This window comes from Heterodontus francisci, chromosome 13 (genome assembly GCF_036365525.1).
Source record: "Heterodontus francisci isolate sHetFra1 chromosome 13, sHetFra1.hap1, whole genome shotgun sequence".
In the NCBI taxonomy this organism is placed as follows: domain Eukaryota; kingdom Metazoa; phylum Chordata; class Chondrichthyes; order Heterodontiformes; family Heterodontidae; genus Heterodontus; species Heterodontus francisci.
The window spans coordinates 64,021,914-64,037,690 of record NC_090383.1 but is presented as its reverse complement, the minus strand read 5'-3'; the positions used below and the strand labels follow the sequence as shown (position 1 = coordinate 64,037,690).

General features: G+C 42.1%; 1 protein-coding gene across 2 annotated transcripts in view; it reads right to left on the bottom strand.

Moving 5' to 3' along the window:
• Nucleotides 1-15,777, bottom strand: part of pnpt1 (polyribonucleotide nucleotidyltransferase 1, mitochondrial) — an 87,474-nt gene that overhangs the window by 15,828 nt on the left and 55,869 nt on the right. For both annotated transcript variants that reach the window (XM_068044893.1, XM_068044894.1), the window contains exons 16-23: nt 13,703-13,769; nt 13,514-13,603; nt 7,259-7,312; nt 6,923-7,032; nt 6,746-6,817; nt 4,321-4,384; nt 4,154-4,237; nt 3,167-3,250 (exon numbers count right to left, since the gene is read on the bottom strand). In XM_068044893.1, the coding sequence (XP_067900994.1) occupies nt 3,167-3,250; nt 4,154-4,237; nt 4,321-4,384; nt 6,746-6,817; nt 6,923-7,032; nt 7,259-7,312; nt 13,514-13,603; nt 13,703-13,769 (625 nt within the window). The remainder of the gene's footprint in view (nt 1-3,166; nt 3,251-4,153; nt 4,238-4,320; nt 4,385-6,745; nt 6,818-6,922; nt 7,033-7,258; nt 7,313-13,513; nt 13,604-13,702; nt 13,770-15,777) is intronic.

The window sequence follows — 15,777 nt, the reverse complement described above, 5'->3', positions numbered from 1 at the left end:
TGCATAAGGATGAGAGCGAGTGTCAGTGGTAGATGGATAGATGTGGCTGTGAGGCAGTACACAGAAAGAGAAGGATGTGTGGGTGGACAAGGTAAGTGGGTGTGAGGAGTGATGTGATGGAGTAAGGCTTGACAAGGTAGAGTCAGATGGATGGGATAATGTGAACAACAGGTTGTAGGTGAATGCACTACTGCACTCACCTTTCCTGGTCTGGCTAGGTGAATAAAATTATGTCTGCACTGAATCTAGGAGTGTGGCACAATGTTCCTGCTACTCATCTCCTGGGCCACCTCTAGCCATGCCTTCTTTGTGGCAACAGCAGCTTTCTTTTTCCTCATTGCTGGGGACGAATATCTCCCTCTGGCTCCACAAAGCCCTGAGCAGTACATCATGGGAGACATCATTAAGCAGAGCAGTCTTGGAGCATCCTAAATCCATTGTCAAAGTTCTTCCTCTCTTGCTTCCAACTTCAAACTCCTCAAAATTTGCATCTTTGATTGGCCCTTTATATACTGGAGTTGAGATTGTGCCTTGCGGGTCCTCATCACCCCATTGTCGCGCAACTGATGCCAAAGCCGGAAGTAAAACGTTAATGAACTGGCTGTATTAATGCTACTCACAGTCATGCTGAACTTACTTCCAGGTTTCCCACGCAATGTAGGACACCACCACCCCCACCTATCTCCAAGTCAGTATCAGGCCATCATGTCTGGAGTTCCCCAATGATCTATCCTTAGCCTCTTCTTTTTCTCACCTATCTGCTGTTCCTCCATGACTGTGTCAATGAGAAATGGATTCAGCTTTCATATATACACTGATGATACTTGGCTCTTTTCACCCATAACAACCTCCAATCTGCCTGATGGCCCAACATCATGGCAAAGACTTCCTTCAGTTGAACCTCAAACAACTAAGCCAATGCTGATGGCACCCGCCACAAACATGCTTTGCTCCTTGGCTACAAGCTAAGATTGAACAAGATTCTGCAAATCTTGGTGTTCTGTTGCGCTAGGATCTGCGATTCAAAGCACATCCTCTCAAAAATCACCAAGACCATTTATTTCCACCACTGCAACACACCTAGAATCATAGAATGATACAGCAAAGAACATCATAATTTGGCCCCTCAACATGGAGGTGCCCTTGCTGGGCTGTACAGCAGTAAATAAATGAACGATCTAGGTTGGCAAATGCATCAGGATGGAGGGAAACCCCTCCACTGGATTGGGCTTGGCTGACATTGCAGTCTTTCATGCTCGCAGCTCCGACAATGGGGCATGGAGCATCTAGCTCCGATGGCCACCTGGCCTGCTGCAGGGAGGCCACCTCTGCACATGGTGGGGTTGCTCTGCTGGCGGTAAAATGCTGGCGAGGCCCCAAAATCATCCCTAATTGGGGCCTTAACTACCTAATTGGCTGCCTGTCTCCGTGGAGTGGGCAGATGTTTTGATTCCTAGCCCAGTCCTGGGAAAGTTCCCCAGTGCAGGAATGCATCAGGGAGATGTCTCGATGCGACTCTCCCCTATTCTCCAGGCTTCCCCACCTTCAATCCCACCATCATGGGGCTGGGAAAAGTCAGCCCAATTTTTACTTATGTACTGTACCAAAACCATTCAAGATTTTGAACATCTCTATCAAATCTCCTCTTAACATTCTTTGCTTTAAGGAGAACTACCCCCAGATTCACCAGTCTCGCTACATAACTGAAATCCCTTATCCCTGGTACCATTCTAGTTTATCGCTTCTGTACCTTCCTGAAGCGTGGTGTCCAGAATTGAACACAATACTCCAATTGAGGCCTAATGAATGTTTCATAAAGGTTTAGAATAATTTCCTTGCTTTTGTACTCTATTTCTTGATTAATAAAGCCAAGAATCCTATATGCTTTTTGACAGCCTTCTCAACTTGTCCTAGCACCTTCACAAGACTCGTGTACATACATAAATTCATATCATCTGGAAACTTTGAAATTATACTCTCATCCAGGACACTAATATATATTAAAACAAACAGTGGTCCTAATACCAACCCCTGGGGAACACTGCTGTACATTTCCCTCCAGTCAGAAAAACAACCATTCACCACTACTCTCTGAATAGTTCAATAGGCAATTTTACATCCATTGCTGCCACTGTCCCTTTAATCCCATGGGCTTTAATTTTGCTAACAAGTCTATTATGTCGTACTTTGAAATTTTATAAACACATCAACTGCATTACCCTTATTAACCTTCTCCTTTAATTTAAAGAACTCTTTATCAAGTTAGTAACACAAATCTGCACTGACCTTCCCATAATTTTCCAAATGCCAATTAATTTTGCCCCAGATTATTGCCTCTAAACATTTCCCCACAATCGACATTAGGCTGAATGGTCTGTAGTTGCTGGGATTATCCCTCTCTCCTTTTTAAAACAGGATTGTAACATTTGAAATCCTTTAGTCCTCTGGCACCAACCTCATATCCAAGGAGGATTGTAAGATTGTGGCCAGAATTTCCACCTCTGCTTTTTCCTCAACTGCTTAACCCACCCCAAAATATCCCACGCTTCAGTCTCAGACTCGATTATTCTAATGATTTCTTTGATGGCTTTCCTTTATCCACCTTTTTCCATAAACTCCAATTTATCCAAAAAGCAGCTACCATACCTTGATCTACACTAAGCCCCAACCCTGCAGAGCTGGTTTATCATTCCCCAATGCATTAAATTTTAAATCCTTTGTTTTCCAATCCCTCCATAGCCTCATTCCACCCTACCTTTGCAACCTCCTACAGACTTTGTTCCCTTCCTGCACCCTTTTGTCTACAGACTCTTGTACCCTCCCTTGTGGCAGTTTTTCTGCTGCTAGGCCTTGCTCTCTGGAACTCACTCCCCAAGTCTCTTGGACTTTCTACTTCTCCCTCCTTTAAGAAATCTTCTCAAAAGCCATCTTTTCACTCAAGTCTTCTGTCACCCTTCTAAATGCTTTCTCTTGGCTTGGTGTTAATGCACTCTTGTCTTTACTCTGTAAAGTGCTTTGGGACACTGTGTAAACAAGTGACATATGGGGTTAATGTAGGATTAGTATAAATGGGTGGTTGTTGGTCGGCACAGACTCGGTGGGCCGAAGGGCCTGTTTCAGTGCTGTATCTCTAAATAAATAAATAAAATAAATAAACTATTCTCACCAGTTTGAGCCTGAAGTTTTCTTAGGTTATAACCACCTGGGCCAACAAATCTGGCTCTTTTTGACACTGGTACCAGCACAGTTTCTGAAAAAATATAAATACATTTTTAGATTTAACTTTTTCCTGAATTCAAGTCCAAAAAAAAACAAAAATCAGCTGAAAGAAAATACATACTTTTTGGGTTAAAAATTAAAAAAAATCTTGTGAGAAATCTTCAGGTTTAATCAGCAAAACAATTTTGGAAGGAACAAATTAAATATTTTTCAGTAAAATAGTTGCCTTCACAAAGTCTAATGCTAAAGGGAGTGGATGTGGATCTTTAGGTGCATTCTGACCACCTTTCTCCACTTGGACCTTTTTTTAGCCATTTGCATGTGATGCAGGCAATTGAGGGTGTATTCTGTATTGATGCTGCCCATCATTATGGAGGGATGCTAAAGTGCTTCTTGCGCAAAGCAGGAAAAGCATTTGGATGTGTCATAACAGAACTGCAGTATACCAACACTGACATATTTCATCAGGTTTAAGCCTAATTTCTGGAATTAAACTTTTATGGAGATATTCTTGAGTTTATCAGAAGGATTAGAAATAAACCTGTGATTTGTAAACAGTACATTACTTATAATGAAGGAATGTTCAATTCCAGAAATAAAATTAATGAATAATTATCACCTTACTTTAAAAATTACATGTTAATTTCATACGAGAAAAAACCATGAATCTGCATAGATGCAGTGACTGATGTCTTTTGACTTATGAACAGAATTGTATGAACAAGAAAGCATTCTTCAAAAGCATCATATGTTGCATGTTGATGACCAGCAAGTTAGATTTTCATTGTAGCTAGGTATCACTTTGTAGTTTAAAAAAAAGTAACCTTTTAAATCATAGACAAAATCATTTCTAGCATTGTGTCTAATAATCAAGTTTACAGATGGTAAAACAGCAAAGGTAATTCTGTACTGAAAGTGAGAGTTACAATCTTACCTAGAACAGGCCCATTTTCTTTCCTCTTTTCTCTGGGTTTAGCAATTGCTTTATTCATTATGCTCAAGATCTCCTTCTTGGCAGCTAGTTAAAAAAGCAGCAACATTACAACAATGCAAATTACAATTAAAACCAGGGTTATAATGCAAGATGGATATCAGATTTACCTGAAGCTTGCTGGATAGCTTCCATTATAATTTTCAATGGCAATCCTAATATTTTAATGTCTGCCTAAGGAAAAAATAAATGACATACTTTAGTGGAGCACCAAAGACTATATGCATCAAATCAGTAGGATCAATTTTTATCAATATATATTATTTGACATCCTCAAGGAAGAAATATTACTGTAACTGGGGTTTAATTAATCTGAAATATAGGTCTCAAAACAATTTATGAATATACAATTACTGGAGAAACAAAGGAAAACTATAATAGGCTCAGCCAATAAATTACAGATCTCTCACAGGGTATAATTTGTGTTACAGCATTCTTGAAGAACCGAAAATGTACAAGACTAGTACTAATTTATATTAATCCACATCTTAAAAATTGCTGAAAATGGTTATTCTGGAAAGTATAATAAACTCACTGTGATTCAATTTGACTCATGCACATTCTATGTGCAGGGTTTTTTAGCATAATATTTTGCAAATAACATATCTGAGAACAAAATCAGATGAAATACAAACAAGAAAACTAAATATACCAAAAAGGTTATCAACTTCCTTTCTTTAGCCAGTTAAACAAGTAAAGAAACAGCAATCATAGCATTCCACTGACCTATTTCTTAAAAGGTTAAACTAAAGATAGGTGTCATAATGTTCCTAAAACCATTCTTCCACCAATTCTTCTCACAACAGGCATGGTTACAAAATTCAGCGGTATGGTATAAGGGAGAGGTAGCAACATAGATGGAAATTCAGTTGATGGATAGAAAACAAAAGGTTGGGTAAATGTTGGTTGGATTAAAAGAAGTTGGAAAATGCTGTAGTCGAAGAGTCAATAATATTGATAGGACTGTAAAAGATTTCAGGAAGACAAAGACAAGTTAATGACAGCTTTGGCTCAGCCGTAGCATTCTCATTTCAGAGCTAGACGGTTGTGGGTTCAAGTGCTCCAGAAGTGCTGCTTGAGCACACATCTAAGATGACACTTCAGCGCATTACTGAGGGAGTGTTGTGCTTGTCAGATAAGACATTAAATTGAGGTCCCGCCTGTCCTCTCAGGTGGACGTAAAATATTGCATGGCACTATTCGAAAAGCAGCAGGGGAGTTCACTTCGGTAACCTGGCTGATATTTATCCCTCAACAAACATCCCTAAAATAGATTATCTGGAGTCATATCTCATTGCTGTTTATGGGACCTCGCTGTGAGCGGTTTCCCTACAATACAACAGTGACTACACTTTAAAAGTACGTCACTGGTTATGAAGTGTTTTGGGGCATCTTGAACAATTTAACATGCAAAAATGTGAGATAATGTACCTTGGGAGGAAAACCAATTTGAGAGGGTATATACAATGGAAATATGCTGAAAGGTGTGGAGGAACAGACTAGGGGTGCAGATACATATTACATAAAGCAGTTAAAGCTGCTCAAAGAAACAACTGTTTTTTGGGTTTATAAATAGGAACATAAAGCCCAAGAGCAAACAAAAAAGTCATGATAACTTTGTGCAAGTAATTGTTAGGCCACAGTAAAAGCAGTTACTTTTGAGCACCGTATTACAGAAAGGGTTTTAAAGCTATAGAAAGCATACAGTGCAGATTAACAAAGATTATGCCAGCAATGAGAAACTATACTGAGATACTGGGACTACTTTCACTGGAGCAGGGAAGGTTTAAAAAAGAAAAGAGATTTAATAGATTTTTTTCAAGATTCAGGACTTTGATAGAGTGATTAGGTAAAGACTACGTCCTCTGGACAGTAACATGAGGTCAACAATTTTAAATTGTCATTCTGACATTGAGGAGAGAGAAATTTCTTCGCCACAGGTTTAGTTGAGGCAGAAATTATGGCATCTTTTAAAGGGAAGACTAAACATTAGAAGCACATTATAATGCAGAGCTATGGGAGAGAACAGTGGGGTTAGTTTTGGATGACTCTATCAAAGAGCAGGGACAAATGCAATGGGCTGAATGGACTTCTGATCTGTTGTTTACTGCTATGGTTCTAATATCATAGAACTTTTTTATTAGCACATGGTAGTGATTAGAATCTTGGCTAGCACTCATCTACCTTACTTCAACTTAAGATAATACTCCTGGGATATCCAGATATCACCTTTATTGTCCTGTGCTTGTTTTGATTGTACATCTTGTGTTCAAGATGCCTCCCAAATTGTCCAACTATAATTTTTAAAAAAGAAATTACAGATCTCTTCCGTGCAAAGTAATATCTCAGGGTGGTAACATAGGATGTAATTTGTGACTTTAATTACCCTTTCAGTGCAGTGGCAGGAGCGAAAACCTGATTGGAGGGATTCAAACATGGAGTTGTGGAAAAGATGGGCACGAACACAAAACTACATTCCATCCCCAATGTACTACTATGTTGCTTAAATGACAATGATGGAGCAAATGCATTTACCTGTAAAGCTGTTATTCCTTTGTTTGTACCTGCCATCTTAAAGTCCATATCTCCATTATAATCCTCAATACCCTGCAAGGGTCAAAAAATATGCTTTATAATTTTTGAATGGGTATGTATACAAGTCGATATAAAACATAAAGCTAATGCTGCAACAGCTCTTTGGAGAAAACCAACCAAAATATCAGTCAGGAGACGATAATCTTCGATTTCAGCAGGCTTTTCTGGATTTCGCTTTGTGATAAGGCCGACAGCTACACCAGCCACAGGAGCTGAAGTAGGAACACCTGGTGGATAAATAAAACAATAAAGACTAAAATAGATTGTAAATGCCTCTGCAGTGGAAAACACATGCTTAAAGTCACTAGTCTTTGGTATAATCCAGTAGCATTTACTGAAAATTTACACGGCTTTTTCTTAAAGGCATTACTATTGTAAAACTTCTCAAATTAAAAAGACACTGCAGAAAGGAACCATTCAGTCCAACTTAAAATGAAGATATTCAGAACTTACCTGCGTCCATCAAGGCCATACTTCCTGCACATACTGATGCCATAGAAGATGAACCTATAAATGCACAAGAAAAGGAGTTAAACCACTGTTAGGAGCAGACCACTGGATTCCCAATTCTAACTCCAAACACCACAAACACAAGAGCAAAGTACTGTCTATGCTGGAAATACTCAGCAGGTCTGGCAGCATCAGTGGAGAGAGAAAAAGTGTTAACGTTTCAGGTCAATGACTCTTCATCAGAACTGATGGAGGAAAGGTCATTGATGAAGCAGCTGAAGGCGTTAGGCCTAGGACAATGCCCTAAGGAACTCCTGCAGTGACGTCCTGGGGCTGACAGAATTGGCCTCCAAAAAGAACAACCATTTTTTCTTTTGTATAAGGATGACTCCACCCAGTTTTCCATCCTGATCCCACTGACTTCAGTTTCACTAGGGCCCCTTTGTGCCACACTTGGTCAAAATGTGGCCATGATGTCAAGGGCAGTCATTCTCACCTCACCTCTGAAATCTGGGGGAGCAGTGGCATTGTGGTAATGTCACTGCACTAGTAATGCAGAGCCCAAGCTAATGCTCTGGGGACATGAGTTTGAATCCCACCACAGCAGATGGTGAAATCTGGAATTAAAAAGCTAGTCTAATGGTGATCATGAAACCATTGACAACTGTTGTAAAAACACATCTGGTTCATTAATGTCCTTCAGGGAAGAAAATCTGCAGTCCCTACCTGGTCTGGCCTATGTGTGACTCCAGACCCACAGCAATGTGGTTGACTCTTAAATGCCCTCTGAAATGGCCCCACAAGCCATTCAGTTCAAAGGCAATTAGGATGGGCAATAAATGCTGGCCTAACCAGCGATGCACACATCTCACAAATGAATAAAAAAAATTCAGCTCTTTTATTCACATTAGGATAGAATGGGGCCTGGAGCCAAGCAGTACTGGCGGAACCCAAACTGAGCATCAGTGAGCAATCAAGTAATGCTGCCCTCTAATGTCAGGGTTCGTGACAGGGGAAATTCTTCTGGGAGAAGCCTGCCTTGACCCTCGACGCATTTTACCAGTGGCGGCAAGGCCTCAGGGCAGACCCCCGCTACTTGGCAGCAGGATCTCATTTTAATATAAAAAATTAAAAACATGCAAATAAACCTACCTGGTCCCAACGGCCATCCCACGCTGATATTCCGGCTGCTGGCCGGAACACCCGTGCCTTCAGATGTTCGTATGGACATCCGAGGCTTAACATTGGTGGGGAGGAGGGAACTGAGAGATTCTCAGGGCAGGGGAGTGGGTGGGGGAGATTGTCGGAAGGGGTTAAGGTTTAAAGATAATAAAGATCGGGGGGGGGAGGGGAAGAGGTCAGAATCTGCATAAAAGTTTTTTGGGGGCGGGGGGGAGAATGGGAAATTAATTAATCAATTCTTCCTCGGGGGTATGGGCGAGTTGAGTGAAAATATTACATGTGTAACTTTAATTTTGAATGTTTGTTCTCTTTAAGAATGCAAATGCTAGTGAAGGGCTTGAAGCCCTTTAAAAATGGCGGTGGCGCCAGACGTCATTGCAGGGGCGGCCGTTCTGCCCTCTCCATTTAAATGAGCTCCTGCGCGTAATATTGCGGGGCCTCAAAAATGGTGCATCTGTGCGGGCAGACTGCCAACTTCACAGAGCGCAGCCGCGATTTTCAGCGTGCTCATAAAATTCAGCCCTGTCACTTGATAGCACTGTCAACACCTTCCATCACTTTGCTGATGATTGACAGTAGACTGACGGGGCAGTAACTGGCTAGAATTAATTTTTCCTGCTTTTTGTGGACAGGACATTCCTGGGCAATTTTCCACTTTGTCAGGTAGATGCTGGTAGCTGTACTGGAACAGCCTGTACAGAGATGAAACTAGTTCAGCAGCACAGGTCTTCAGCATTACAGACAGGATGTTGTCAGGGCCCATAGCCTTTGCTGTATCCAGTATGCTCAACCGCTTCTTGATAGCACGTGGAGTGAATCAGATGGCTGAGGGCTGGCATCTATGATGGTGTGGACCTCAGAAGAAGGTGGAGATGGATCATCTGTTTGGCACTTCTGGCTGAAGATGGTTGCTTCGGATTCAGCTTTGGTCTTTTGCATGCATGTCCTGGGCTCCGTCATTGTTGAGAATGGGGATCTTCATGGAGCCTCCTCCTCACGTTAGTTAACTAATTGTCCACCACCATTCATGACTGGATATGACAAGACTGCAATCTTTGATCTGATCAAAAATGTGACCCCATGAATGAGTGATGCAAGATCATGCAGGGTGTTGTAGCTGTTTTTCTGAGGCTGAATTTGAAAAGTCCACAGCATTGACTATTTTACATAACTTGAGCTGCAAGGTTGGTTTAGTGAGATGCATTTCCTTCAACAAGAACATGAGGAAGTCATTGCAAGCAATGGCACAGTGGAGCTATAGGTTTTTAGCAGCGCTGAGAATGACATCATTGACTGGCACAGGTTTACTGGGAAGAAACTGTGGGTATAGCAAAGGTTGGGGCAAAATGGGGCAGGTCATCTTTTTATCAGGAGGTGAATAGAGACAGTCATTGACATCTGGATTTCATCTAGCCCAATTATGCAATTTATTGCATGCATACCGGGCTTTCAGAGAAATCAGCTCACTTCTGTTCATGGTCAAGAGCGTGATCAAGGTCAGGTTGGAGTGTGGTGGTGGTGGTTGAATAGGGGAGGGAGAACATGGTTTTGGTGTAAAGGGTGGGGAGGTGGAGGGGCAGGGAGAAAGAATGTGATCTAGGTCAAATAGAGTGGGGAGAATGTCATGCATCTTTCCATCTGAATGATGCTCCCTCATTTCCCCACCCTTGACACCTCGAACATGGTTCATCAAATTCCTGTCCCCTCACCACCCTCCCAACTCCTGTCCTCTTCCCCCGCACCTCTACTTCAACCCACCGAGCTCCTGTTCTCACCCACGCCCCCGAGCTCCTGTACCCTCTCCCCCACGCCCCCGAGCTCCTGTCCCCTCACCGCACCACCCTCCGAGCTCCTGTCCCCGCACCACCCTCCGAGCTCCTGTCCCCGCACCACCCTCCGAGCTCCTGTCCCCGCACCACCCTCCGAGCTCCTGTCCCCGCACCACCCTCCGAGCTCCTGTCCCCGCACCACCCTCCGAGCTCCTGTCCCCGCACCACCCTCCGAGCTCCTGTCCCCGCACCACCCTCCGAGCTCCTGTCCCCTCCCCTCTCCCCCAACTCTGCCGATCTTTAGTCCTCTTCCCGCCGTGCTCTTGTCCTTCTCCAGGCAAACAGCAAGTTGATAGAAATCAGCTGGCAACAGGGAGGAAATATACTTCAGGCAGCAGGCTCCAGCTAGGTGCGCATGCGCAGCTCCAGCGGGAGTGTGGGACTGTGTTCAGGTTTTGCAGACACCATGTCAGCAATCACAGTGCAGAAGGCCAAGTCTTGTCCATTTCAGACCCAAGTATGACATAATGGGCTGAATTCTATCAGGGCGCCGCGTCCTTCCGTCACGGAAGCGCCGTCGCAGAGCCCCCATGATTTTACGCGCGGGGGCTCATTTAAATGGAGGGGGCAGAGTGGCCGCCCCTGATGACGTAGAGGGGGCGGCTGCCGCATCCCTGGCAAAGGCGTCAGACGCCACTGCGCAGGTACTGGCGCCATTTTTAAAGGGCTTGAAGCCCTTTAGTGACATTTAAATTTTTTAAGTGACACAATTTCAATTCAATTAAAACAAAATGTTATTAAAATTTCAAATCCCCACTCTCATCCCCCCCCAATGCATAAGTAATTAGTTTTATGCCCTATCCCCCCAAAAAAGTGAACTTTATTCCCTTTGGCCCGAAGGTGCGCGAGTTGTGGCCGGCAGCCGTAAAATTGGGCTGGGACGGCCTTCAGCAGCAGCAAATTTCATCTGCATTTTAAGTAACCTTATTTCCATATTTTAATGAAAGCCCCACCCCAACGGGGACCACCGAGGCCTCGCCGCCGCCGCTAATATCCGGCGGGGCTATCTCGTCGTCGTGGGTCGTGGTGGGCCACTCTCGCTAGCATTTTATGGTCCTCCCCGCCACGATCCATGGCAGAGAGGAACTGGTAAAACCCAGCCCAATAAGTGTTAATCACGGTCAATCAACCTCTCTGCCACTGAAAATTAACTGGAACAAGTGTGCAGTCTCATTCCTTCAGATTTTAATTGTAGGTAATGTTAAAAATCTAAAGTTTAATTTATAATATAAAATGCTAGTTAGGCCACAGCTGAAGTACTGTGTACAGTTCTGGTCACCACACTGTAGGAAGGATGTGATTGCAGTAGAGGGTGCAGAGGAGATTCACCAGGATGTTGCCTGGGCTGGAGCATTTCAGCGATGAAGACAGACTGGATAGGCTAGGGTTGTTTTCCTTAGAGCAGAGAAGGCTGAGGGGGGACTTGATTGAGGTATACAAAATTATGAGGGGCATCGATAGGATTAGATAGGAAGAAACATTTTCCCTTAGTGGAGGGGTCAATAACCAGGGGGCACAGATTTAAGGTTTAGGAGCAGGAGGTTTAGAGGAGATTTGAGGAAAAACATTTTTCACCCAGAGGGTGGTTGGATGCTGGAACACACTGCCTGAAGAAGCAGGAACCCTCACAACATTTAAGAAGTATTTAGATGAGCACTTGAAACACCATAGCATACAAGGCTGCAGGCCAAATGCTGGAAAATGGGATTAGGAAAGGTGCTTAATGGCCGGCACATGCACAATGGGCCGAAGGGTCTGTTTCTGTACTGTATAACACTATGACTAATTTAAAAAATGTTGTTTAATCTTTGTTTCCCCTCCTCTTTTTGTTCCTGATTTGACATTGAATTCACCCTCTCTAACTTATACTTCTTTCTCAGTCCTTGCACTATTAATTTCCCAATTCATCAATTTGATTGGTTAAGGAGATACACAGTCGCTTGCCCTGTTCACTCAGGTCCCAGATGCTGCTTTTCCTTGCTGCGACTTTGTTTGATCACACTTGCAACTTGCTATGCAAAAAATTTAAAAGCCTAAATGTGCAAAGGCAAGTTTAACTAAATGCACAACAACATGTAACATCTTCATTTATACATCACCTTTAACTTACAACTCTCATCTAAATAAAGCAAAACTGAGGCTTTTTACCAACTACCAAACGCATCTTCCCCTCCCTTCCCCTGTCAGCATTCCGAAGGGATCGTTCCCTCCGTGACACCCTGGTCCACTCATCCATTATCCCCACCACCTCGTCCCCTTCCCATGGCATCTTCCCCTGCAATCGCAGGAGGTATAATACCTGCCCATTTACCTCCTCCTCTCTTCTCACTATCCCAGGCCCCAAACACTCCTTTCAGGTGAAGCAGCGATTTACTTGTACTTCTTTCAATGTAGTATAATGTATTCGCTGCTCACAATGTGGTCTCCTCTACATTGGGAAGACCAAACGCAGACTGAGTGACCGCTTTGCGGAACAGCTCCAATCAGTCTGCAAGCAGGAGCCCGAGCTTCCGGTTGTTTGCCATTTCAACACTCCCCCCTGCTCTCGTGCTCACATTTCTGTCCTGGGATTGCTGCAGTGTTCCAGTGAACATCAACGCAAGCTAGAGGAACTGCATCTCATTTACCGACTAGGCACACTACAGCCTGACGGACTGAACATTGAGTTCAATAATTTCAGAGCATGACTTTTATTTTTAGTTATTTTTTTCTTTTTAAAATTTTTTTTGTGTTTATTTTATTTCACCTTAGTTTGTTCAGTTTGCTTACCCACTGTTTTTTCATGTTTGTACTTGTGGCAGTTCAATTTTCAGTCCACTAACACCCTATCTGTACTAATGCTTTGTCTTTCAACACACCATTAACATATTGTTTGCCTTTGCTCCATGACCTTCTGGTCAGCTATTCTGTGACCTTGCCCTATTTACATCTTCTCCTTTGTTATCTCTTGCCCCACCCCCGCTTTACTTGCTTATAACCTTTTACATTTCTAATATTTGCTAGTTCTGAAGAAGGGTCACTGACCTCAAACGTTAACTCTGCTTCTGTCTCCACAGATGCTGCCAGACCTGCTGAGTATTTCCACCATTTCTTGTTTTTATTTCAGATTTCCAGCATCCGCAGTATTTTGCTTTTATATAACTGAGGCTTTTTACATTAGGTAGATTAAGGGTTTTAGATAAAAGGATTTAAAGTAAACACAATGTGCTATTTTGTGGATTTGTGGCCAATCCATTTATTCACTTACCGTTAGATTCTAGTACTTCTGCTGTTACTCTTATAGTAAATGGAAATTCTTTAGGAACCACAGGTTTCAATGCTTTTTCTGCAAGAGCACCTAAATTGATATAATTTTAATATAAATAAATATTTTAATAAATGAATACAATATTATAAACAGTATTTCTGTGAATTAGACAGGATGATTCATCCTCACCATGACCTAATTCCCTCCTATTTTGACCGACTAATTTTCCGATCTCATTAGTTGCATAAGGCGGAAACTGAAATAACAAATATAATGCAGTTAGAATAGGACAAAAATACATTTTTAAAACAAAAAAACAAACTTACATTATTGCTTTCAAAGCAACCATATCAGATATAAACATCAAGAAATCTTCCCCACTCCTGAACTCTAAAAATGTGTGGGTTCTAACATCTATAATTCAGCAACTCAACACCTGAAGGCAACTGACTAACTACATAGCATCAGTGAATTTGGTATTTTCCACTTCTTGTCATGTAAATGTGTTAATGGTCTGCAATTTGTAGTCAGTGGCAAAGTTGGGGTGATCACCGCTGACCACGAAGTAACCTCACCGAGAGATCTAGTGAATTCTCTGGTGAGATTTTCACCACGATTGCCGTGCATTGGTACTACAACTAATTCCAGCATTCTTTACTGGGCATTCACAGCGTAGAGCTGGAGTGATGTCATCAGGCCATCCAAGCAGCCAATCACATTCAAGGATTTTCAGAGATATACAACCAGGAAACAAAAAGCAGCAAAATAAGATCACTAATTTGCTCCATGTAAAAAAAAAAATTAAAGACTGGGACATACACATGGGGTGAAGCTAGAAGCTGAAATATTCTGAAAAAACTGTCTTTTAAACAAAAATATTAAAAATAATCCAGTTTCAAAATCTACTAATCATTTAACAGCACTCCACTCATATAAAATTATTTTTTCAGAGCCAGTTCTGTGTTCATCAAATTTTATTAATCACATCACCATTTACAAACACCTGATTAAACAAGGTGTTACTTTCTATGGGGATTCTGACAGTGGGAGCAGGAAAAGTGAAGTTCTTGCTCATTTCAATATTGCCGGCTTTTTGCGGGGGAGCGGCAGGGGCAGTGCCACAATGCAGCTTGTGGTAGAGCACAGAGTGACAGACTGCAGCTTCAGGACTTCTGTGCGTGTGCTAAATCCTAAAGTTGCCATCAGTTTCAGAAGAGTAATGATGGCGAACACTGAGTTTGCTGTCAACACCCCTCCGCACAAAATTGACCTCCTAAGCTTATTTTATTATGTAATTCATAATTGATCCTTGCGTGAGCATGACAACACCCTGGAGGTAGTGGAAGCTGCTATCTAAATGCAGTTATTTCTATGTACTTACATCTGTGCAATATTTTGTTTTTAAAAAAAATATTACTGTCATGCCATGGAGGTTAGAAATGGTTACAAAAGCTGTTTAACAGAAGCAAAATACCTCAAATGCTGGAAATCTGGAATAAAAATCAAAAACTATTTGGTACCTTTCTGTGCTGCTCTCGGAGAAAAAAAATTCTGAAATTGAGTCGGCTGCTCACACTACTGAAATGGCTTTCTCATAAATTGATTCCAAATTTTGTTCAGTGAGGACTTCAACTTGGTTAAGATTTCAGTTAGAAGTTAAATTTTAAGTATTTACATAATGACCTTCTTAACTGACTGCTACCAATGAACCAAGGCTGAAAAATGACAGGGAATTTTGGTTTACAGGAAAAATAAGTAACTGCAAGCCAAATTACTTATAACCACTTGAAACTCTGACTTCACTAGTTCATTTTTCAATAAACAACTGCTGTCAACATGAATTGTACTTTTATACACATATGAGAGGCATAGATAGGGTAGATAGCCAGAGTCTGTTTCCCATGGTAGGGGTGACTAAAACTAGAGGGCATAGATTTAAGGTGAGAGGGAGGAGATTTAAAGGGGATCAAAGGGGTAGATTTTTCACACAAAGAATAGTGGGTATCTGGAATGAGCTGCCTGAGGAGGTGGCGGAGGCAGGAACAGTAGCAACATTTAAGAGGCATCTGGACAGGTACTTGAATGAGCAAGGCATTGAGGGATATGGAATTAATGCAGGCAGGTGGGCATTATGGTCGGCATGGACGTGGTGGGCCGAAGGGCCTGTTTCTATGCCGTACGACTCTATGACTCTATGTAAGATGGAAAATATTTTTATTCAAATAAACATTTATTGCAGAAACTGGATACGGAATGGTATATTG